This window comes from Oncorhynchus nerka, linkage group LG3 (genome assembly GCF_034236695.1).
Source record: "Oncorhynchus nerka isolate Pitt River linkage group LG3, Oner_Uvic_2.0, whole genome shotgun sequence".
Taxonomy (NCBI): domain Eukaryota; kingdom Metazoa; phylum Chordata; class Actinopteri; order Salmoniformes; family Salmonidae; genus Oncorhynchus; species Oncorhynchus nerka.
Window position 1 is genome coordinate 20759542 of NC_088398.1, and position 23596 is coordinate 20783137.

The 23596-nt window shown below is 41.1% G+C and overlaps 2 protein-coding genes across 3 annotated transcripts; both read right to left on the reverse strand.

Annotated features, from left to right (window-relative positions):
* Nucleotides 1–7355: 7355 nt before the first annotated feature.
* LOC115104189 (uncharacterized) lies at nucleotides 7356–16466 on the reverse strand. The gene is made up of 8 exons (XM_029625463.2): nucleotides 16401–16466; nucleotides 15735–15809; nucleotides 15011–15301; nucleotides 14709–14805; nucleotides 10233–11142; nucleotides 10018–10087; nucleotides 9581–9755; nucleotides 7356–8562 (listed from the first exon to the last, which is right to left on the reverse strand). Exons 2-8 carry the CDS (start codon nucleotides 15787–15789, stop codon nucleotides 8409–8411), a joined length of 1752 nt encoding a protein of 583 aa, XP_029481323.2. The 5' UTR covers nucleotides 15790–15809; nucleotides 16401–16466; the 3' UTR covers nucleotides 7356–8408.
* A 414-nt stretch (nucleotides 16467–16880) lies between these two features.
* On the reverse strand, nucleotides 16881–18803 carry LOC115104197 (uncharacterized). 2 transcript variants are annotated; one of them, XM_029625484.2, is made up of 4 exons: nucleotides 18215–18803; nucleotides 17700–18116; nucleotides 17517–17609; nucleotides 16881–17291 (listed from the first exon to the last, which is right to left on the reverse strand). In XM_029625484.2, exons 1-4 carry the CDS (start codon nucleotides 18585–18587, stop codon nucleotides 17236–17238), a joined length of 939 nt encoding a protein of 312 aa, XP_029481344.1. In that variant the 5' UTR covers nucleotides 18588–18803; the 3' UTR covers nucleotides 16881–17235. The 2 variants fall into 2 exon arrangements, with proteins under 2 accessions (XP_029481344.1, XP_029481334.1); XM_029625474.2 differs by having other exon boundaries at nucleotides 17517–17613; nucleotides 18215–18801.
* Nucleotides 18804–23596: the final 4793 nt, after the last annotated feature.

Below are 23596 nucleotides of genomic sequence, written 5' to 3' on the forward strand. Positions count from 1 at the left end.
CCGACTTGCCAAAACTATAGTTTGTTAACAAGACATTTGTGGAATGGTAGAAAAACGAGTGTTAATGACTCCAACCTAAGTGTATGTAAACTTCCGACTTCAACTGTACCTTTTGAGCTGTCTGAATCCTCCTGACTAGTGGTTATTTTTTAAATAAACTAATTATGCTTCTCTGCATCTCTGCTAAAATATGGGTAAAATATTGAAAGGAATGTGAGTCTTAGTCAGTACATTTCAATATTGCTTGCATTTCTAAAGTCTACCAATCTTGCCAGCAGGCATGCCAGCGAAGATGATAATTAGACAACCTAGCTACTCTAACTTGATTGATTGCCTCAACCTATCTGGTATAGCTAAAGCCAACTTCATATAATTGCTAGGTGGCTAGTAGTATTACTAATTTTATTAAATTCAGATGTTGTGTCACTAATCTACACAGAATACCCCATAACCTCAAAGTGGAATTGTGTTTTTAGAAATGTTAACAAATTCATAAAAAATTCAAAGCTGTCTTGAGTAAATAAGTATGTTTTTGTTATGGCCTAAATAAGTTCAGAAGTAAAAATGTGCTTAACAAGTCACATAATAAGTTGCATGGACTCACTCTGTATACAATAATACTGTTTAACATTCCCACCCCATCTCTGTACCTCACACATACAGTTATCTGTAAGGTCCCTCAGTTGAATAGTGATTTTCAGGCACAGATTCAACTACAAAGACCAGGAAGCTTTTCCTATGTTTTGCAAAGAAGGGCACCTATTGGTAGAAGGGTATAAAAATCAGACATTGAATATCCCTTTGAGCATGGTGCAGTTATTAATTGTACACTGTATCAATACACCCAGTCACTACAAAGTTACAGGTGCCCTTACTAAATCAGTTGCCGGAGAGGAAAGACACCCCTCTTGGATTTCACCATGAGGCCAATGTAACAGATTTTAATGGTTGTGATAGGATGGAGGATGGATCAACAACATCGTTACTCCGCAATAGTAAAATAAATGACATGAGTGAAAAGAAGGAAGCCTGTACAGAATAAGAAATATTCCAAAACATGCATCCTGTTTGCACTGAAGTAATACTGCAAATAAATTGGCAAATACATAAACTTTTTGTCCTGAATTAAAAGCGTTATGTTTGGGCAAATCCAACCCATCACTGAGTACCACTCTTCATATTTTCAAGAATGGTAATAGCTGCATCATGTTATGGGTTGGCATGAACTAGGGAGTTTTTTAGGATAAAAAGAAACGGAATAGAGCTAAGCACAGGCAAAATTCTAGAGGAAAACCTGATTCAGTCTGCTTTCCAACAGACACTGGGAAACAAATTCACATTTCTACAGGACAATAATCGAAAACACAAGACCATTTATGCACTGGAGTTGCTTACCAAGACATCATTAAATGTTCCTGAGTGGCTTAGTTACAGTTTGGACTTAAATCGGCTTTAAAATCTATGGCAAGACTTGAAAATGGCTGTCTAGCAATGACCAATAACCAACTTGATAGAGCTTGACACATTTTTTAAAGAATAATGGGCAAATATTGTACAATCCAGGTGTGCAAAGCTCTTAGAGGCCTACCCAGAAAAACACACAGGTGTAATCGCTGCTAAAGGTGATTGTAACATGTATTGACTCAGGAAGTTTAATACTTATCCAATCAAGATATATTAGTGTTTTATTTTCCATTAATACAAAATGTATATACTTTCTCTTCCACTGACATTACAGGGTATTTTGTGAAGATCATTGAATATTAAATCAATTTGAATCCCACTTTGTAACAAAACAAAATGTTTAAAAAGTAAAGGTGTGAATACTTTCTGAAGGCTCTGTAAATACTGTATATAATGTAAACTCAGCAAAAAAAAGAAACATCATCTCACTGTTAACTGTGTTTATTTTCAGCAAACTTAACATGTGTAAATACTTGTATGAACATAACAAGATTCAACAACTGAGACATAAACTGAACAAGTTCCACAGACATGTGACTAACAGAAATGCAATAATGTGTCCCTGAACAAAGGGGGGATAACAGTTACAAAAGTAACAGTCATTATCTGGTGTGGCCACCAGCTACATTAAGTACTGCAGTACAGCTCCTCCTCATGGACTGCAGCAGATTTGCCAGTTCTTGCTGTGAGATGTTACCCCACTCTTCCACCAAGGCACCTGCAAGTTCCCGGACATTTCTGAGGGGAATGGCCCTAGGCCTCACCATCTGATCCAACAGGTCCCAGACGTACAATGGGATTGAGATCCGGGCTCTTCACCATGGCAGAACACTGACATTCCTGTCTTGCAGGAAATCACGCACAGAACGAGCAGTATGGCTGGTGGCATTGTCATGCTGGAGGGTCATGTCAGGATGAGCCTGCAGGAAGGGTACCACATGAGGGAGGAGGATGTCTTCCCTGTAACACACAGTGTTGAAATTGCCTGCAATGACAACAAGCTCAGTCCGATGATGCTGTGACAGAATCAGTAGAAAGGCCTCTTTAGTGTTCTAAGTTTTCATAACTGTGACCTTAATTGCCTACCGTCTGTAAGCTGTTAGTGTCTTAACGACCGTTCCACAGGTGCATGTTCATTAATTGTTTATGGTTCATTGAACAAGTGTAGGAAACAGTTTTTAACCCTTTACAAAGTTATTTTGATTTTTACAAATTATCTTTGAAAGACAGGGTCCTGAAAAAGGGACGTTTCTTTTTTTGCTGACTTTATTTATCTTTAAACAGGACAAATCTGAGTGGGCACGTGCCCCTGTGGGCATGATACCTCTGCTATTTATGATTGTGTTATTATTATAATAAACAAGGGGAAAATAAATACATCAGAGCAATATTTCAGGGTAAGGTTCTTCTGTCCATGATATTTTTTATGCCATGCATTTTGATGTTTTCTATAAGCACTAGGGCTAGGCAATAGAAGATGGAGCCTACATGCAATAGATTATTACACATAACATAGACTGTCTATACTGTATGCTGCTTTAGTGACGATATTCAATGCAAAATTGTACAGAGATTATTTTTTTGTCAATAAAAGGTCATTTTTCAAGACTTTAAAGTGTCAAGTGTTATATTGTTACTATAACCTCTTCTCATATACATTGTTTATAATTCAGAGACCATACAGTAAGTGATATATAGTTCCCTTTTGAGTCTGTAGAATACTGTCTAATCAACCTATCATAATCAACATCTCATATCTCACAACCTGCCTTATTTCTGCTTGTGGTCCAAAAGGAGTTACTGTAATGCCTGTCAGACTACAATGGTACAACCTCTGAGTTACTCTGCATGCACATTTCCCATCTACAGTTACAATCACTCCATTCATAAGGTTTGTCAAGATAGTTCATCTTCACAATGTTGTATCAAGCTGCATTTAGTCATGGTAAAGGATTCATAATTAAGTAATTTGTGCTTGTTATTTTTGTGACGAGTAGAGTAGAGTAGTACTTGATTGATCCCCACTTGGAATATTGTTTTAGCACTCAGCATCATCAATAAATGACAAGGACAAGAGAAGACATGTAACAAACACATGATAAAAAAAATCAGATAGACACATACAGTATGAAGGCACCTGCACCTTAGAGGCCTTAAAGTTCAATTCACTACAGTGCTGTGGAGTGGGTTCTGCATTAGAGTGCTGTGTGTGTGTGTGTGTGTGTGTGTGTGTGTGTGTGTGTGTGTGTGTGTGTGTGTGTGTGTGTGTGTGTCATTGTCCATGATCATGTGTGTCTTAGCTTGCAGCCTTTTTATGAATATATCCTGCATTGATTCTAGATTGCAGTTGATTGTAGCACTGGCTTTCTTGATGATTTTGTCAAGCTGGTTTAAGTCCTCCTTGGCCATTCCAGCACACCACACTGCTGTAGAACATGCAAAGCATTTTGTCAACGACAATATCTAAGCTTCCCTAAAAAATACAGTCTGGATTGGACTTTTTAGTACACTGTGTGAATTCTCCTTCCAGTTCAGCTTGTTGTCCACTATTATACCCACGTTCTTGTAAAAGTCAAGAGTACTAAGGTCTTTACCATTAATACAAATTTGATTGGAAAATAAAATCCCCCCAAATCTACCACCTGCTCTTTGGTCTTTAGTAGATTCAGGTTCAGGTAGTTAGCCTCACACCATTTCACAAAGGTCCCTGTGGTGAGTATTGTCTCATCTCGTGACACAGCTTACTATAGCAGTCATCAGTTCAGTGTTGTGTGTAAAGACATTTGTGTAAAGGATAAACAGGAAAGGTGACAGGACCGTCCCTTGCGGGGGCCCCCATGTTTGTATGTATCCGATCCAATACTGCATGGTTCAGTCTTATGTACCGTGTTCTATTGGTCAGATCACAATCCATTTGATTATGTGTGGGTTGACATGAATGTCCTTTAGCTTTTGGGCCAGAAGTTGGGGTTGTATGGTATGGAAAGCACTGGAGAAGTCAAAGAACATTGTTGTCACCACACAGCCAGGCTTCTCCAGGTGCTCTGTGGAGGAGATCGAGCAGAACATCTTCAACACCAGTTTTAGGGTGGTATGCAAATAGCAAAGGATCCGGGTATGCTGCCACCTCGGCTCTTAATAAGGGCATTCAAATTTGTTCAATCATAATGTAATAAAGATATAAATAAGTCATATTCTTCCAAAATCAGGGTGTTTATTTTGGTCATAATTCTATAACACCTATCCAATTGTTTCAGATCAGGAGCATTTGAAATTCAGAAAAATACTTCAGTAAGTTAAATGTTATTAATGTGCAAAAGATGGACAGTATGTTTAAATGAAAAAGGAAAAACATTTGTTTTGCTTTATTGCTATTACAAACTGTACAATATTTTATGCTAAATTGAACACCTGATAGAATAACGCTGCAAGTATGGATGACAAGGTACACCTGTAAGTTCAACCTGTCAGGAAACTCCTGAACATGCACAAACAGTGCCTCCTGTTGATAGGCTCAATGACATCAATTTCAGAGATGAACCAGGTATCTATTCAGTCCTGAAACCGTTTGTTACCGGCCATGCTCAACATCTCATTTTAAGTAAGTGGTCAGTATGGAATGTCAAAAGAAGACTGTCCAGTAGCTATCCAAACTTGCCACCCTACTGCCTGCCCCTGCGTCGTCCCCTAGTTCCCCCAGGTGTCTGTGTTCTGGGGGGGGTGGCAGAGCTGTGTGGGGTTCGTCTGAAGGGAGGACATTTTGCGGGCACGACGGCGTCTGGATGCTTCTCTCCAAGCCTCCCTTTGCTGTCTCTGGGTCTCTTCAGGTAGATCTGATATCAGCACCCTCTTCTGATAATACCTGAAGAGAGAATGAGTATGAACACAGGCTCCACAACACAGATACAACCTCTTCTGATAATACCTGAAGAGAGAATGAGTATGAACACAGGCTCCACAACACAGATACACACACTAGGGCTGTCATAGTAGAACCGCCCAACCTTTGCTTTTGGAGAATGTGCTTATTGTTTTCTAGGTATTATCACTGCACTGTTGGAGATAGAAACACAAGCAATTCCCTGCACCTGCGATAACATCTGCAAATAAACTTTGATTTGATAACCCGTCATAAATACAGATCGTACACAAATTAAAGCCTAAACCTTGGTGGACAGTCATTGTTTAACATTTCAGTAAATGTATTTATTTTGTTTGGAGTGGTAACCTTCCACATGGAGATTAAAAGAACGAATGACGCTGTTTTGCTGCTTTAAGTCATTTATTTATCAGGCCTCTATAACCGGCAGATGCTTGATAGAAAACATGAACATGCATGCAGCTGTTGCGCAACATTTAAAAAATACTATTATGGCTAAACAGAGTTTGGAGAGCACGCCTCTGTGGTGTAGTGCAGCTCAATCTACTTTGTCTTCTTGGCAGGTGGCTGTTAGTCAGGTTCCATGTCCTCTTCATCTCCCTCAGTTCTATCTCCATCGTCTTCTCCCACTTCCACATCTGCAGCCCTTTCGTCCACTCCTTCCCCAGTGCTAACGTCACCCTCTTCTCCCTCTTATCCTTCCAGGAGACTACCACTGGTGGCTACTGTGGAGTTGGTGGGGGGCTGGTTAACAGGGATATCTGTTTGAAGAAAAATGCAGGGTATTTTTTATGCAAGGTATATCTTCAATAAAATAAAGTTGCATACATTCTGCAATCTTCACTTTGTGTTGCTACACAGAGGGGAGTTGTTGGTATATGCTGTTGTATGTATGCTGTTGAACGTATACTGACTGTACAAAACATTAAGGATACCTACTACCATACCCTGTTGAAAGGCACTTATTTTATCTGTCCCATTAACCCTCTGAACGGCACACATGCGACAATTGAGAAATGGATTGTGTAAGGCTTACAAATCCTTCTTTAACCTGCCTCCTCCCCTTCATCTACACTGATTGAAGTGGATTTAACAAGTGACATCAATAAGGGATCATAGCTTTCACCTGGATTCACCTGGTCAGTCTATGTAAAGAGCAGGTGTCCTTAATGATTTGTACACTCAGGGTATTTTGTCTATGCTGTTGAGAGTGGAGAGTAACTTACGCTTCAGTAAAGATTCATAGTATTTGAGCAGCTCCTGGAGGCAGTCCTCCTCCAGACGTGGCCGAGGGTTGGTGGGCATCATGATTTCTACTCCCTAGCAGCCTCCACGGGACTGCTTCTCTATGAGGACGGACCTAAAGCCCAGAGCATGCACTTTCCGGAGCTGCAGAAGACAAAAGGGTTTACAGAATTATAATTTCAATCAGGTGGCTGCTAATCATAAATACAATAGGAATTAGTTAAATTCAAATGGAATAAAGTTAAGAATGTGTCCAGAAATATGGAGGGTTACCATTCGGAAAAGTGAGTCCAGGAAACTGGCAATGTTGTTTTAAAGGATGGTCGGTCTTGTCCACTCTATCAGTGTCTTGTCCATTGCCTTATTTTGTCATTTGCGGTTTTTCTTGAAAGGCTGCACGGTTTTGCAGGTCTCACATATTTTAGAAGCATAATTTAACAACCTTTTGCAGTTGTCACACACCTTCGTTGAGCCATGAGTTGGTTAAATTTGATAAAGAATGAACAAAGAAACAAACAGAAAGGCGTCAAGGAGAGCACATGGTTAGCACATTTGATTTGACAATAAACAGAAGTTGCAGTCAATATTACCTCTTGAACAGGGACCCTGAGTGTGGCTTATTACAATCAGCTAGATTGGGTGGGTTTTGATAATATGATAGCCTTAAGCATAGCCTCCCCACTCCCTATTAATCCCATTCAAGGGGGAAAAATGGAAATAACCTACTCAGCAGCAGAGCACACACATCAAGTACAGGTTGAAGGAATGGGGGATTAATGGAGATTTGATTTATTGTATTTAAACTTGTTTAACATTTGACTGTACTTTAAGGTGTGAAATTGATTAGCTACCAGTCAGAGAAATACACTGCACTGCCAGTAGACAAATTCCAATCCTCAAGCTAGATCGGCAATGGCAAAATGCAGTTTAATCCAAAACAGGATGTTTTATCACAAATAAATAATATTGAAAAAGATAACAGCTTAAGCCCCCATGCAGTCTTTGTAATTCTATTTTTAAATCACCACTGTATGTCTAATAAATTACTGTGTTTATTTAATGAAAATTACACCAACATATACTGTATGTTTAACCATTTATGTCCCTGAGCCTCCTTTGGCCCTTAAAATGCTCAGTCTGTTTAGGGGGCGTTAGGAAACACATTTGAAGATACAGTATTTACATACACAGACCCGATTGGCTGATAGGATGGTCTAGAACCCACTCCCTTACCCAGATGAACAATCATTGGGCTATTATAATCAGATCATAATTTGGCCCACATCATGTGGGCCAAAAGTTCCATCCTACCTGAACAGGCTTAAATTCCAGGCAATTTTCAAACAGCTCTTACACAAAACAGGCATCCTTTTTACCATTTCTGAGTTTTATTTCAACCTCATTGTGTGGAAATATAACAAAAAGCAGGAAAATCAAGTTTACCTTCACTGCCCCTTTAACACTGTAGTGAAATGGGAACTCGTTCTGAACAAAACTGAATTTAATCACACTGATTTTGTTTACAGTAAGTCAACAAAACGTCTTAAAGAAATCTGTCAAAAACAAAAAAACACTTCCGGTAATCATTCAGAACATCATTATCACATAAAAGTTATAAAATCACATTTCCCCATCACAGACAGGGCCAGCCAACAGAAACATATAACAATTATTCCAAGATGCATATCATGATAGATCTCAATTGCAATCTGTAGTGTTGATTGATTGATATTAAACAAGAGCAACATTATAACATTTGAAGCTATGCATCATGTATGTGCATCCTTGTTTGTGTGTTTGCATCTCCTATGAAACTGGTTCACCATTCAAATTCAGTCAGGTCTTTGAGAAAGGTGGCAACTGCATCGGTCTTCCTTTGCACAACTCTTCCAGTCCTGCGGCTCACCCCGGCTTCTGAATCAAGGTATGAAGAGCATTTGGTTCCTTCATTTGGGTTGATCCCTACTAGAAACCTAAACAGTCAACATGGAAGCATTAGTCAATCCAGGCAATCAGGCATTGCTTTCACAACTCTTTCAATTCAGGTTGCAAAGCTATGGGTAATTTAGAAATCTAACGGAATCTTCAGTAATTTCGGTAATTAAGAGAAAATGTATGGCAATCTATTGTAACTTTGGTCATTTATACTTGAATAAAAATATATAGTATTCATTTTTTTTATATCTGTGTCCATATTGTACATGAGTTTCTAGTAGATATGGTTCAAGAGAAAAGAGCCTAATTAATGAAAAAAGCATCAACGATTTACTTTATTACAACTGTCACCAGTTTGACGCCAAAACATTGACAACAAATACATACGGGGCGGCAGGTAGCCTAGTGGTTAGAGCGTTGGACTAGTAATCGAAAGGTTGTAAATCTAATCCCTGAGCTGACAAGGTAAAAATCTGTCGTTCTGCCCCTGAACAAGGCATTTAACCCACTGTTCCAAGGCCGTCATTGAAAATAAGAATTTGTTCATAACTGACTTGCCTAGTTAAATAAAGGTTAAAAAAATGACAAAAAAATAAAATAAAAAATACTGACATAGTAAAATAAATAAGTGTGTAAAAATATATAAAGGCTACTTCATGCTGAAACCCTCATATGAAACACCAATGGTATTCACTAAGTTAATGGTTTATATTTAGGATGTTTTACAGCTTTGTTTTTCTGTTTTAAAATATTCTTCTTTAATTATTTCATATATTTAAATGTGATAAGGCCACACAGAGGGCCAGAGATAATTACAGACACCTGTGATAATCTGAGGTACCCAAAAGGGCCACTATATGTATTGTAATAGATTAAATAAAATCCTTGAAGATAGCAAAAAGCTGGCAGTTTACTGGTAAACAAAAGCTTCCAGTAATATACCCTCCCTTTGCAACACTAGGCAAGTCTCAACACTGAGATGCACAAAGATGAAATGTAACTGCAAGGCATGCAAGACAAATGTAAGTGCTGGATCAATAAATGTTCAATACTTGCCTCTGAATAAGCTCCAGTGTTGCTGAGGCTGTCTCCTGGTACTCTGTATTGAACACGTAGAAACAGCCGAAGAGCACAGAGAGGGCAGCGGCAAAGTTGGACTGATTATCCAAAACACAGACCACTCTCCCCTCGATCGACACCATCCACTTAGATGAAGACAGCAGGGAACTCCCTGAAGTACACAGTAATAATGAACGTGTTAAACAATATATTTTTTTAATATAGGCCTACACAATATATTTCTGTTCCACCACAATTAAAGATTACAGTATTAGACTAGAATGAATCTTATTGTTCTATTCTTCTGTGCAGTATTAACATTATGAAGTTAAGTACCAGTATGTATCTCTGGTGGTTTATCTAGCCCCACCGTGGACATAATCTGATTTATGAATATGATCATCTCCAGTCCATACACAAAATGCTGTCATTACCAAGCATGATAAGTCTTGGAGTGGCCGGCAAATGCAACTGAGCCTCTACATCCATCTGGGTGTCATTCACCTACATTAAACACAAAAAGAAGAAGGTTGTTGAATCCTGATATGATCAATCATGTGTGTAAAAGCACAGTATAATGTATATAGTCCCAGTATAAAACAATCAGATTATGTTTTTTATTTGAATAAAATCACACACAATAACTTACATCAGCCAAGAGGAAGAGAGTGTCCTCTTTCTCTCTGAAGTGGGACAGCACCAGAAGAATGGCAGCACAGGCTGTGAGGTTTTCACTGACGTCACCTTCAATGTCATTGAGGAGACTTTGGATGCCTCTCCTCCAGTTGGGTTTCTGACTTCGGAAGAAATTGACAATGGTCTTTCCTTTGCTCTGGAGAGCGTCACTGAGACAGCGGTCAATCTCAACTCCAGTGAGCATGTGGAAGTGGGCGCAGAGCCATCTCTTGGTAAAAAGAAAAGGCCATTGTTCCTTGACGTCACCAATGCTTGGGGCTGGCCATGCATTTATCATGTGGCGTTGGTTAATGTACGTAAGCCTCATGAATTCATCCACGTCTCCCCTGTCCACACCTCTGGGGCTTGCACTGTTGAAAAAGGTGGCCATAATCTGTCTCTTATTTTCCAGGGAGTCAGGAGTTTCTCCTTCTGGAAGGTCCTGTGGGTGCCAGTTTATGCACCCATAACTGTCCACTTTTGTTCTTGCTGTTTTGACTTGTCTGTTGCCGTTTTCCCCTTTTTTGCTCGTCTTGGGTCTGCGTATTCTATTTTCAGTGTTCCGGTTCACATGCTCCACTCTGGTCTTTATTTGGGTGAGCAAGGAGGAGTACCTTCTGCTAAGCAGTTCCCCTTCTTTTGACAGGTCTGCAAAGCTCTCTGGATATTCTGAAACTATAGCTTTGGCAATTTCTGAACATACTTTCTTGTTGGGGTTGAGGCAGTGTACACGCATTGCATCAACGGTGATCCTCACCATCAGCCGCCTATCTGCCGCCTCGACTCTTCGTCCCTCTGCAATGGCTCGCCTGAGGCTTTCAGGCGTCTGCTGCCAAGGGACATGAAAGTTGCTGATCCAATCCTCATCATAATCATCATCCTCCCTAAAAAGCAATACCAATTGCATGGGATAAATTGATGGTTGCTTGTGTGGCAAGTGTTCACAGTGCTATACAAAGCCAATATGTTATTATATGTTTATTTTTGCCTGAGCCAAGAGGATTTGGTACCTCCAATGCATCCTGGTAGAGAATAATTGACAATGATGATGGGAGGCTCTTGTAAAAAGTCAATTTTCTTTCAAATTTGACCATTCGTCATGTCCTCATTAGCAACAAAGTGGATCATTTTGTACTGGTCTTTCACCGTTGACAGTCCAAGAATAGGTGTCAGTCTCTTTGATAGGGATCTACTGACAGAAGCGTATCCTGCCTGTTGCATCGGAACCAAGACATCTGAGCTGAATTGGCTCAACATAGTGTCCAGTTAGACCATACACCTTTTCCACTTATACTGTATGCAGATCTTTCGTGACAATCAATGCTTTTTTAAATATCTATTAAAATATTTGAATAAAAATATCTGAGTGTCTCCCGACAGTGAAGCACGGTTGATTTTAACACAATTGTAATTTATCAGACGCTCTTATCCAGAGCGACTTAAAGGATCAATTAGGGTTAAGTCCCTTGCGCAAGGATACAGACACATTTTTCACCTAGTCAGCTCGAGGATTTGAACCAGTGACCTTTCGTTTACTGGCCCAACGCTCTTAACAGTAAATATGTTTTTATGTGAAGTACAGTAATGTTACAGTAATATAACAGCAAGCTTTATATAATGGAAGATTACAGTATTGTTTTCCCGCCTTGAAAAAATGTCCTATACTGTAATCAGGGATGCACGATATATCGGTGAACATATCGGAATCGGACGATATTAGCTAAAAATGCCAACATGGTATCGGCCGATGTCTAGTTTAATGCTGATGTGCAAAACCGATGTCAAAGCTAACGTGGATAACTATATAACGTAATGACGCCACGTAAAATTCTGCACTATGCATGCAACACAGCATTCCTAACCTAGCCCACAATGTCTGCTGTGTGTATCGAGCAGTCAACAAGTCAGGCAGTCAACAAGTCGAGAAGTCCTTTCAAAGAGTAAGAACATTTCTGCGAGACAACTCGAAGGCAAAATCTATTGACGCCAAGATAATTGAATTCATTACCCCTGATAATCAACCGTTCTCTCTCGTGGGTGATGTTGGCTTTCGCCTCCTGGTCGAGCACCAGTACACACGTTGCTCTACCAGAGTTACACAGTAATAGCGTCACTGGTATTAGCTTCACAACATACTATGGAATGTCGTTTGGGTCTTTGCGTGTCAAAAAATATATAAAAATAACACTATTTGACGTGTTAAATAAGCTTTTAATTTGACACGTCAAATAACAGTTCTATTGTAGAATGTTGTGTGTTCTGAATTTGCACATGCAAGCCAAGCGCCACCACTACTATCAGTAGCACTGTCAAAGCTGTACAGAAAAAGTCTGCAAACAAGCAAACACAGGCCACGAACGATGTGTTTACAATAGCGCGTTGGTAATAAAGCATTATGTGTTCAACCATAACTTCTGGGGTAGCTAGGTACCTTTAGCTCGGTACCAAGCTAACAGCAATACAACCAGCCTGAAAACAATGACCAGTACAAATTTCAGTCATTTTCATTATTCTTAGAAATGATTTAAGAATACTTGTGAGTAAGTATTAGCTAGGTAGCCACTTCTTGTTTGCCTATTGAAATTGAACTTCAGTTCATGAAAATAAATAGCTAGCCAGCTACTTAACCCTGTTGCCCAAAGCTAACGTTATAAGCAGCCAGCTAGCTTCATCTGGCTAGTGACGTTCGACCGGACTGTGGACCCGGGTTATGTGTAGTGAAGCTAGCCACAATAACGATTAAGCACAATAGTGGAATTTGTTGTTTGCCTTCAAAATAAAAGTACATATTTGAAAGTGATTCAGAAGTTGGAATCATGCCATATTTAGACTAAATAATGTTAAACAAGGTTGGAATGTGAATCAATGAGATTGGGGTATCAGTCTACTCGGTGACACCCACAGAACACAAATGTGAAAATGTTACGCAAATATTAGCATTGTAGCTCTTATCCTTGGACTGTGTGAAAACACCTCCGCAGTCAACCTATTGTGTGTATTGACATTCATATTGCACTGTACAGCTTTACCTAAGGATTGGGGATCAATGAAATGGGGTATCAGTCTACTCAATACCCAATATAGTTTTCTACAACATCATCCTCAGAGTTATCACACTCAAACATCCATGCAGTATTGTTTTTCCTAATGAATAGTGTTCACATAGACTGACAATAAATGTGGTTAAATTCACAGTTGTTTCAGAGTACCGCAATAAGAGCTACGACGCTAATGTTCTCTGGGTGTCACTGAGTAGACTGATACCCCATGTCATTGATCCACAATCCATAGGTAAGGCTGTACAGTGAAATAAGTATGCCCCCAATGCAATTCTAAAGTTTAATACATCTAGTGTGATTTCAACAGATTTGTCAAATTAACAAATTATTGTCTTCTGTTGATTTTATATAACATTCCAACCTCGTTTAGCATGATCTATTCAATTATAATTCTACTATTTGTATTAATTTGCATCACTGTTAATTATACTTTTATTTTGAAGGCTAACCGCAAAGTAGACTATTGTGGCTAATCCTTATTGTTTGCAGCCATGAGCTAGCTAGCTTTTATGACCAGCACTGTAGGTGCACGAGACAACTTTACCAGCATCATAGCATACGTATCAATGAATCGTTGTGACATATGAAATACGAGTGATAGTTATTATACATTGATTACACTATGTAAAAAATGTATGAACGCGTTAAATTATTATGTGACGTGCAATCATGTTCAGGTCCTGATTGGTCAACAAGTTTATTTGACACTTCAAATAGTGTTATTTAACACACAAAGACCCAAATGGTGTTTCATAGTATGAGAAATCCTGGTTGAGAAAGACACGACTGAACAAATAAACAACGAAACGGCACAGCAAGTAAGTGAAAGAAATAGGTTTTGATGTTTTACTGGTAATGGGAACATGCGTAAATTCCAACAAAATCAGTTAAGAACCATTTCTTATTTACAATGACGGCCTACCCCGAACGACGCTGGGCCAATTGTGTGCCGCCCTATGGACTCCCAATCACGGCCGGATGTAATACAGGCTGGATTCGAACCAAAGACTGAGATGCAGTGCCCACTACCAGAATGGTTAAAAGGCCGCAAAAAATTGTAATATTGGTATGGGGGCTTTTTTTGTCAAGGAAAATATTGGATATCGGTATCGGCCAAAAATGTCATATCGGTGCATCACTAATTGTAATGTAATCTACTGTGTTACACTGCAAAACACACTGAAGGTATTTTACTGTGGATTTGTGACAGTCTTTCACAGCACTGATAAAAATAATTGACAACCCAGAATCCAGGCCTGTCAAAACACTAAAATATGCTAAACATGTCAGAAATATTACATGCTCCATGTTTTGCAAGACAACTTAACTAAATTGAATCACAATTTAAGTGTAATTGTGGACAGCCAGACTGTGTGGATGAAAGGTCATACCTGCATTTTGCCCTTTCCTTGTAGGCCCGCAACTTCTCAGGGTCAGCACGGATTCTCTCTCTGTACTGCCGCTGTGTCTCTGCGCTTGACAGCCTCCCTGATGTCAAGAGACAATAGAACCGTATTGTTATTGGCATGATCCTCTTAAACCTGAATTTAACTTGGAGTTTACCATGAACTGCATAGCAGACAGTTGTTTTTAAATCCATAAGACCCCTTACAACTTTACAATAACCCTCACCACTACACTATAAAAAACAACAACAAACAGAAAAGGACAGAGACAAGACACACAAGCATACTTTTCACACGCTCTGTCGATGTCTCCTCAGACAGTTCTGAACGTCTATCGCCTGGACTCTGGCTACCAGCAACAGAAGACGTTCCATCAGACTCTTTCCCCAAGACGTGCATCGGGCCTAAGCCCTCCTGTTGTTGTTCTGCAATACTCTCCTCACTCATCTCCCATTTGATGTAGAAGGACCCAGTGTCAGCAGGCTCCTCTTTTATCACTGGGCTGGTGACTGGAGTGGCTGATGGGGACTGGCCTCTGGTTCTCTCTGCTGAAAGCCCAGGAGTCCCTGCATTGAGACCTGGGATTGAAACAAATACATTATATCTAAAGCTGGGGTTGGTCTCAAACTGGCCAGGTTTGAGCATAGACATGTTCAAGTAGCCTTTACCAGCAGATCAGTTACCATGAACAAGAAGATGTCTCATCATAGGCGTTGCAATGCTAAATGGGGCAGTAACTAGTACACAATGATAATCTGCAGAACATATACTGAGGCAAGTAGGGTAGTGACATGACCTCATGAGAAAACATTTTCTGTCATGTACCAGATTTGTCCCAGTATTGGCAATGGCATAACTTTAGCATATGGGGAATATCAACTATGAATGCATTCATCATATAATAGTGTCTATAATGATGTACACACTGACATTTATGCACCGGTGACCTGAGTGGGAATGTACAGTATTATGAACTGCTGATAACCAAGCAATTAGGACAGAGCTACTCACTGGGGAAATCCATTCTCCAATTAGTTTCGCTTCCCACCTCGTTCTCATTGCACATCGGTTTCCCAAAATCTCTTCCTGGTGAAAGTGCAGAAAATTCAAAAGATAGGCCTACTCGAAATGCTGTTAATTCCTCTTCAGCTTTTTTAAGCTTACATTTAAGCGTTTCATTTTCTTTGTCCCTCTCGGCCACCTTCCTTTCATATTCTAGTATTTTGGTACTGTTCATATTGTAAATAACATCCATGACAGTATTTACCGCTGTTCTGATAGCATTTTCCACTGCACGAGCGTTTTCTTCGTTTTGTAAACAGGAATTCATTGCTCTACTAGGGAGATTTAAAAAGAAATCACCCACACAGCCTAACGCTACCAAGTTTGCAAAGTTGGCCAAGTCACTGAGAGTGAAGCAGCAATACCAGATACTGATAACTAGCTAGCTAACCCTTTTGTCTGTGGCACTGTAACGTTACTAGCTAGCTCAGCTGGCTAAACAGCAGCCAACAACTTTACCGATGTGTGGGTCAGTTTGTAACACGTCAGTGACAATATTGTCGAAGAGAGAACGCGAACTAAAGTGTGGTATTTCAAAGGCACTTTCATAAAATATTCGGAAAAAAAGAATTTGACATGTTTTAGAGAGCAACTGTATTACAGCTAAATGTTTACCTCGCAGTTCACTTCCGCCGCGTTGAACGCGCGCGTCACGTGTCAAATGTGTTTGTGGTAGCTCAATCACAGCACCATCTAGTGGTAAATCAGTGAATAATCAAATAGCAATAGGTGTACAATGAACTAATTTATTGACATTTCAAAAAAAATAAAAATAACATACAACATTAACAAGCCCCAACCAATTCATTGAATAACTGGATTGTTAGAATATGATACCGAAATCATTCCCTCAACAAAGGAGATATCAACAATTAACAATTTCCACCTCTGGCCTGCTCGCCTCCCTACCACTGAGGAAGTACAGTTCCCGCGCAGCCCAGTCAAAACTGTTCGCTGCTCTGGCCCCCCAATGGTGGAACAAACTCCCTCACGACGCCAGGACAGCGGAGTCAATCACCACCTTCCGGAGACACCTGAAACCCCACCTCTTTCAGGAATACCTAGGATAGGATAAAGTAATCCTTCTCACCCCCCTTAAAAGATTTAGATGCACTATTGTAAAGTGGCTGTTCCACTGGATGTCTTAAGGTGAACGCACCAATTTGTAAGTCGCTCTGGATAAGAGCATCTGCTAAATGACTTAAATGTAAAATGTAAATGTAAAATTATGATCCCCAAATCCCCATCTTTGTTCAGTAGCCTAAACTCATCTGTACAGGCCTAATCCCCCACCGAATTCTACCCTACTGCCTGCCCCTGCAGTGCCCCCTAGTCCACCCAGGTGTCTCTGTGTTCTGGGGGAGGTGGCAGGGCTGTGTGAGGTTCGTCTGGAGGGAGGACATTTTGCGGGCACGACATCGTCTGGATGCTTCTCTCCAGGCCTCTCTCTTCAATCTGCGGGTCTCTTCAGGTAAATCTGATATCGACACCTTCCTCTGCTGATTCCTGGGAAAAAAGGGAGTGAGTATGAACACAGATATTATAACAAATACACATGATCACAACGTTAAACATGTTGCATGCTCTGTTTTCAAATGTCTATGAAATTAACGTCTCCATGCAGGACAATGGAATTAAGATTAATTGTATTCACGTTAATGTCAATATTCTCCTCAAGACTGTAGGTGGACATCCAGACTGTGGTAGTGAAAGGTACTGTAATCTATTTACCTGCGTCGTTCCTTCTCCTTGTAGGCCCGGAACTTCTCAGGGTCAGCACGGACTCGCTCTCTGAACCTCCGCTGTGTCTCTGCGCTTGACAGCCTATCTGAGACAATAGAACCATATTGTCGTTGGCATGATCCTGTTAAACCTGAATTTAAAAAATATATGTATATAATTTCACATGCATACTTTTCAGATGCCTGGTTGGTCTCTCCCCATACTCATGTCCACTCTGGCTACCAGCAACAGGGTGAGTTCCATCTCTTTGCATGGTTGGCGTTCCACCCCTCTGCTGGGCTTCGTACTCTTTTCCCAGGACGTGTGTCGAGCATAGGCCTTCCCGTTGCTCCCCAATGCCCTCCTCACTCATCTCCCATTTAATGTAGAATGTCTCAATGTCAGAGGGCTCCTCTTTTATCACTGGTCTGGTGACTGGACTGGGTGATGGGGACTGGCCTCTGGTTCGCTCTGCTAAAAGCCCAGACTCTTCTGCAGAATGGGAGGAAGGGTTCTGGTGATGGGACATATAAATAGTTGATGCCCCAGTGGGAACAGCTGTGACTTTGCACGGGGAAAAAACCTGTGGAGGAGTCCTTCCACCAAGACCTGTGATCAAAACAAATATATTTGGACAAAAACAGGGGTTGGTAAGTGTATGTCAAAGAGTTAAATATTGGGATAAAATCAATCAGGACAATACTCACTGGGGAAATCTATTCTCCAATCAGCTCTGCTTGACACCTCGTTTTCATGGCAAATTGGTTTCCCTCTTTGCATTTCTGGTGAAAGTGTATAAGTGCTTGACCTGACTTGATGACATTCATTTCCAGAAAATTCAAAGGAGCCTCGCAATGCTGTGATCTCTCGTTCTGCTGTTTTAACTTTGCGTTTCAGCGTTTCGTTTTCTTTGTCCTTCTCGGCCAACTTACTTTGATATTCTTGTATTTTGGCACTGTTGATACTAGAAATAACACTCACAACAGTATGTATCGCTGTTCTAACTGCATGTTCGACTGCACGAGCGTCGTCTTCATTTTGCAAAAAGGAGAACGTTGCTCTACTATGGAAATAATTCATTTTTTTTCAACATGAAAGCCGGCCACTAAAGACTGCATGTGCACCCAGCAGTGCTATCGGACCGTTTCTAACGCAGGTGATGAGATAATAACAAATTGGTAAGAGAACGAACCGGCGGTATTTCAAAAGAACACGTTAATAGCAGCGAAAATAAGACAACAGACCCAGTTCATGTTGATTATCTCCAAACAACATTCACTTCCGCATGTATTTTAAAGGTGGTGGCGAAGTCACAGCGTCGTCTAGTGGTAGCTAACTCAATACTGATTTTGTTTCAAGTTTCACGTTTTAATGTCACAGTGAAATGCCTTTCTTGCAAACTCAAAACCCAACAATGCAATAATCAATAACAATGTATCACTAGAAAGGAACACACGAGAAATACTAATAAGAAATATGAAATACACCGTAATGCAAGTAAGTAGGCATACTATATACAGGACATATTTAAAAAGTCAGTTCCAATACTATGCATGTGCAGGGATACTGCAGTGATGGAGGTAGACAGGTATAAGGGGACTAGGCAACGGGATATAAGATAGACAGAGTAGCAGCAGCTTGCATGTGAGTTGGCGTGCGGGTGTGTAGAGTCAGTATAAATGTATGTGTTTGTTTGTGTGAGTGTGGTGCCCTGTTAGTGTGCATAGACATTGCAAATATTGAAATAAAAGGGCCAACTTGGAGTAGCAGCTTTTCTCCACATGATGGTAGTATACAGCAAATAATATGGACATAAGGGAAGAAAGTTGCCCATTGCTCCAATGCTGTAGGTACCAGCCTTTGACCGACGGTCCATCATATATGCACAGGTGGATTATATCATCAAAATAAAGCCAGAAAGTTTTATGGGAATATCTTTACAAATTGATGTGGATATATGCATATAATGTGGTTTGCTGGCTCATAGCATTTCAGGTTATGGATATGCATGGAAATCTAAATCAATTGTTGTGAGCAGAAAGTATGGGATAGATTGGGGTGGAATTACAAGTCTAACCATAGACAACCAAAAATATAACGTGAAAAATGATAGCTTTGGACATTTCTTGATCATTAAAAGGATGGACCAATATGGGGTAAAGTCAGGTATGCTGTATACATATCCTGCTTAGGTCTTACTGTCTGACTGAAATAGAAAAGAAACATGGAGTCATCACAAGTGCAAACACAGTCACATCATGTTCTTTTTTAGCCTTTTTGTGACCTGGGTGTTAGGGGAAGCGTTCTTTTCATTAGAAGTGGCTGAAATGACTCTCCCAGGTCTAGGGGCTTTAACGCTCTTGAGGCTGCTTCACCAAGTTGTTCTGTGACCCGGATACTAATGCAAAGTGGTGGAGGTGTCTTATCGTGGGGGGTGGAGGACTTGTATGTTGAGAGTAGATGGAGGTGGTAGGGGGGAGATATGCAGTCTTGCAGCTGTGCGTGTGCTTGTGTGTCCGTGTGTTTGAATAAGGGGGCAGAAAAGATTCAGAAGTGTTGGAGCAGAAAATCTCTCTCTCCCTCTTTTCTCTCACTCCTTTTCTCTTTCTCTCCCTCTGTCGCTGGGCCAGACATAAAGCAACAGCAATTTGCGCGATTTCACAGCTCACTGGGTCCCTAAAACTCTGACTGCCCTGCAATGACAGAGGGAGAGGAGGAGGAGAAGGGAGAGGAGGGAATGAGGAAGAGGGCAGAAATAAAGGGATGGAGAGGCAGGGTGGTGGCGAGGGTAAATAGAGGAGGATTAATAAAAGCAAATGAAAAAAGAACAGAGAACATTGTATAGAGATGGAGGAAGATGTATTATAATATATACATATGTTTGGCTAAATGTGAGGGCAGGGCAAGATGTGTACTGTATTGTGACGGAAACAAGAATACATGCATGTGTAGCACTGATCCAACACTGAAACTGTCAAACCTTGATGAAGATATGGGGCTATTATATTCCCATGTGTAAGAGACTCCATCTTAGTTAAACAGTGTAAACAGTTTGGTATCTCAGGTCTATAAGGAAATACTTGGACATTTCATAAAAATACTATGGACCTTTCTGGTAATATGTGTAAGAAATAATAAGAGCCATTTTGGATGCTAATCCCAGCATCTGACCCGGAGTCCTAATCCGGTCATCTCTCCATGCCCTCTTAGACATCAATAGGGTTCCCTTTGGGTGGTCATTACCCTGCCAAGTGTCTGTCCTTTGGAGCAGGGTCACCCTCGAGACCCCTCAAGGACCACCATCAACTTCTGAAGACCTGCACCGCACGAGGTTAGCGCGGTCACAGACACATTCTTGAACAGAGTCACAGACCAGTATATATACAGACCAACTTTTCCTTTCTTCATTTAACTTCATACAGATAGAGGTTGTCTTTGTCAGTGGCTCATGACCTTGGTCAGCTATTCTTAAACACCTTGCAGCAGGCATGCAGCGGAGGATTGAAACCAAGAGACTCATTTCCATCCTTAAATCTTTCAGAACCCCAGACCGCGAGTCCAGTCGAGGGATTGTCGACACTCCGAACACCCTCTCTCATGACTCGAGGGCAGGGAAAGCCGTTAAGAGGCTGAGCAAGAGAGAGAGAAAAGAGGGAGCCATTGAGATAAGAGGTGTCACCTGAATGCTTTGTCTTGAGAGAGTTAAGAGTGGGTTCAGGGGTGGTTCAGGACATCTGGGCAGGGTTTGAAGGGTCAGCCAAGGGACAGGAAACCCTCCTAATCCCCCAGCTGGGCCTGGAGGAGAGGATTTGGCCCCACTCGCCCCCCGGCCCCATTCCCAACACCCACAACAGTAGCTAATTGAGCCCCACTCTGATCACAGCACTCCCATGCTTTCACAGGCTTTTGGAGCGCAGCCTGGAAATCTGTGCTACTGTATCTGTTATGGTAGATTGATAACATCTATGTGCACAGCATATAGGAAGCCTGCGAATTGAATTCTAAGCACTTCACACATATGTACAGATGGCTGCAAAGGCTTTGAATATGTTCTGCCTGCCTGTATGCATACAGTTAGACACTGTTGGCAGGCATGTTAATAATATTGACAACAAGATAGGCGGATGGATGGACTTAGAGTTCAATGAAGGAATAGAGGGCAGTAGTTTGTATACAAAGATGCGCAAACATAGCTAAGGCAGGCTGGTACATAGTTAGAGGACACTGGCCTTGAGCTCGTGTTGTGTGGCCTCTCTCCTCTCAAATAACTGCACCTCCCCCTACATGGCATTACCATACAGGCCAAGGGGTCAAGTGAAGGTGCTGTCCTCCACCAGCCAACTGGAAAACTAAAGAGTTCAGAGGTCATGGATAAGCAGCCCAGTTGGCTGGATGGTCAGACAAATCAAATTTACATCATATTGTGTTCCCTCTTAAATCACGGTACATATGGAATTAGGTTGGAAGACTACACATTTAATTTAGTTTATCCTGGTACTTGACCAAAATATTGATAAGAAATTACATTAGATCAATTGAAAATGCTGAATTATGTTTTTAAAATTTTATCTAGTTTATCTGATAATATCATGCAAAATTATTTCAACTTTAGTTTGCTGGTTCTCATCAAATCAAATTTATTTATATAGCCCTTCGTGCATCAGCTGATATCTCAAAGTGCTGTACAGAAACCCAGCCTAAAACCCCAAACAGCAAGCAATGCAGGTGTAGAAGCACGGTGGCTAGGAAAAACTCCCTAGAAAGGTCCAAACCTAGGAAGAAACATAGAGAGGAACCAGGCTATGTGGGGTGGCCAGTCCTCTTCTGGCTGTGCTGGGTGGAGATTATAACAGAACATGGCCAAGATGTTCAAATGTTCATAAATGACCAGCATGGTCAAATAATAATAATCACAGGCAGAACAGTTGAAACTGGAGCAGCAGCACGGCCAGGTGGACTGGGGACTGCAAGGAATCATCATTTCAGGTAGTCCTGAGGCATGGTCCTAGGGCTCAGGTCCTCCGAGAGAGAGAAAGAAAGAGAGAAAGAGAGAATTAGAGAGAGCATACTTAAATTCACACGGGACACTGGATAGGACAGGAGAAGTACTCCAGATATAACAAACTGACCCTAGCCCCCGACACAAACTACTGCAGCATAAATACTGGAGACTGAGACAGGTGGGGTCAGGAGACACTGTGGCCCCATCCGATGACACCTCCAGACAGGGCCAAACAGGAAGGATATAACCCCACCCACTTTGCCAAAGCACAGCCCCCACACCACTAGAGGGATATCTTCAACCACCAACTTACCATCCTGAGACAAGGCCGAGTATAGCTCACAAAGATCTCCGACACGGCACAACCCAAGGGGGGGCTCCAACCCAGACAGGAAGATCACATCAGTGACTCAACCCACTGAAGTGACGCACCCCTCCTAGGGGCGGCATGAAATAGCACCAGTAAGCCAGTGACTCAGCCCCTGTAATACGGTTAGAGGCAGAGAATCCCAGTGGAAAGAGGGGAACCGGCCAGGCAGAGACAGCAAGGGCGGTTCGTTGCTCCAGAGCCTTTCCGTTCACCTTCACACTCCTGGGCCAGACTACACTCAATCATATGACCCACTGAAGAGATGAGTCTTCAGTAAAGACTTAAAGGTTGAGACCGAGTTTGCATCTCTCACATGGGTAGGCAGACCATTCCATAAACATGGAGCTCAATAGGAGAAAGCCCTGCCTCCAGCTGTTTGCTTGGAAATTCTAGAGACAATTAGGAGGCCCGCGTCTTGTGACCGTAGCGTACGTGTAGGTATGTATGGCTGGACCAAATCAGAGAGATAGGTAGGAGCAAGCCCATGTAATGCTTTCTAGGTTATCAGTAAAACCTTGAAATCAGCCAGTGTAGGGAGGCTAGCACTGGAGTAATATGATCAAATTTGTGGGTTCTAGTCAGGATTCTAGCAGCCGCATTTAGCACTAACTGAAGTTTATTTAGTGCTTTATCCGGGTAGCCGGAAAGTAGAGCATTGCAGTAGTCTAACGTAGAAGTAACAAAAGCAAATCAAATCAAATTTTATTTGTCACATAC

What these genes read in the sequence shown, in the direction of transcription:
- LOC115104189 (XM_029625463.2), bottom strand. Translation starts at nt 15,789, where the DNA reads ATGTGCAATGAGAACGAGGTGGGAAGCGAAACTAATTGGAGAATGGAT. An exon ending in TTGGAGAATGGATTTCCCCA is followed by an intron (nt 15,302 to 15,734) that starts GTGAGTAGCTCT and finishes TTTCAATCCCAG; the next exon opens with GTCTCAATGCAGGGACTCCT. An exon ending in CTCTCTTCCTCTTGGCTGAT is followed by an intron (nt 10,088 to 10,232) that starts GTAAGTTATTGT and finishes TGTTTAATGTAG; the next exon opens with GTGAATGACACCCAGATGGA.
- LOC115104197 (XM_029625474.2), bottom strand. Translation starts at nt 18,587, where the DNA reads ATGAATTATTTCCATAGTAGAGCAACGTTCTCCTTTTTGCAAAATGAA. An exon ending in TTGGAGAATAGATTTCCCCA is followed by an intron (nt 18,117 to 18,214) that starts GTGAGTATTGTC and finishes TTTTGATCACAG; the next exon opens with GTCTTGGTGGAAGGACTCCT. An exon ending in AAGGAGAAGGAACGACGCAG is followed by an intron (nt 17,292 to 17,516) that starts GTAAATAGATTA and finishes CTTTTTTCCCAG; the next exon opens with GAATCAGCAGAGGAAGGTGT.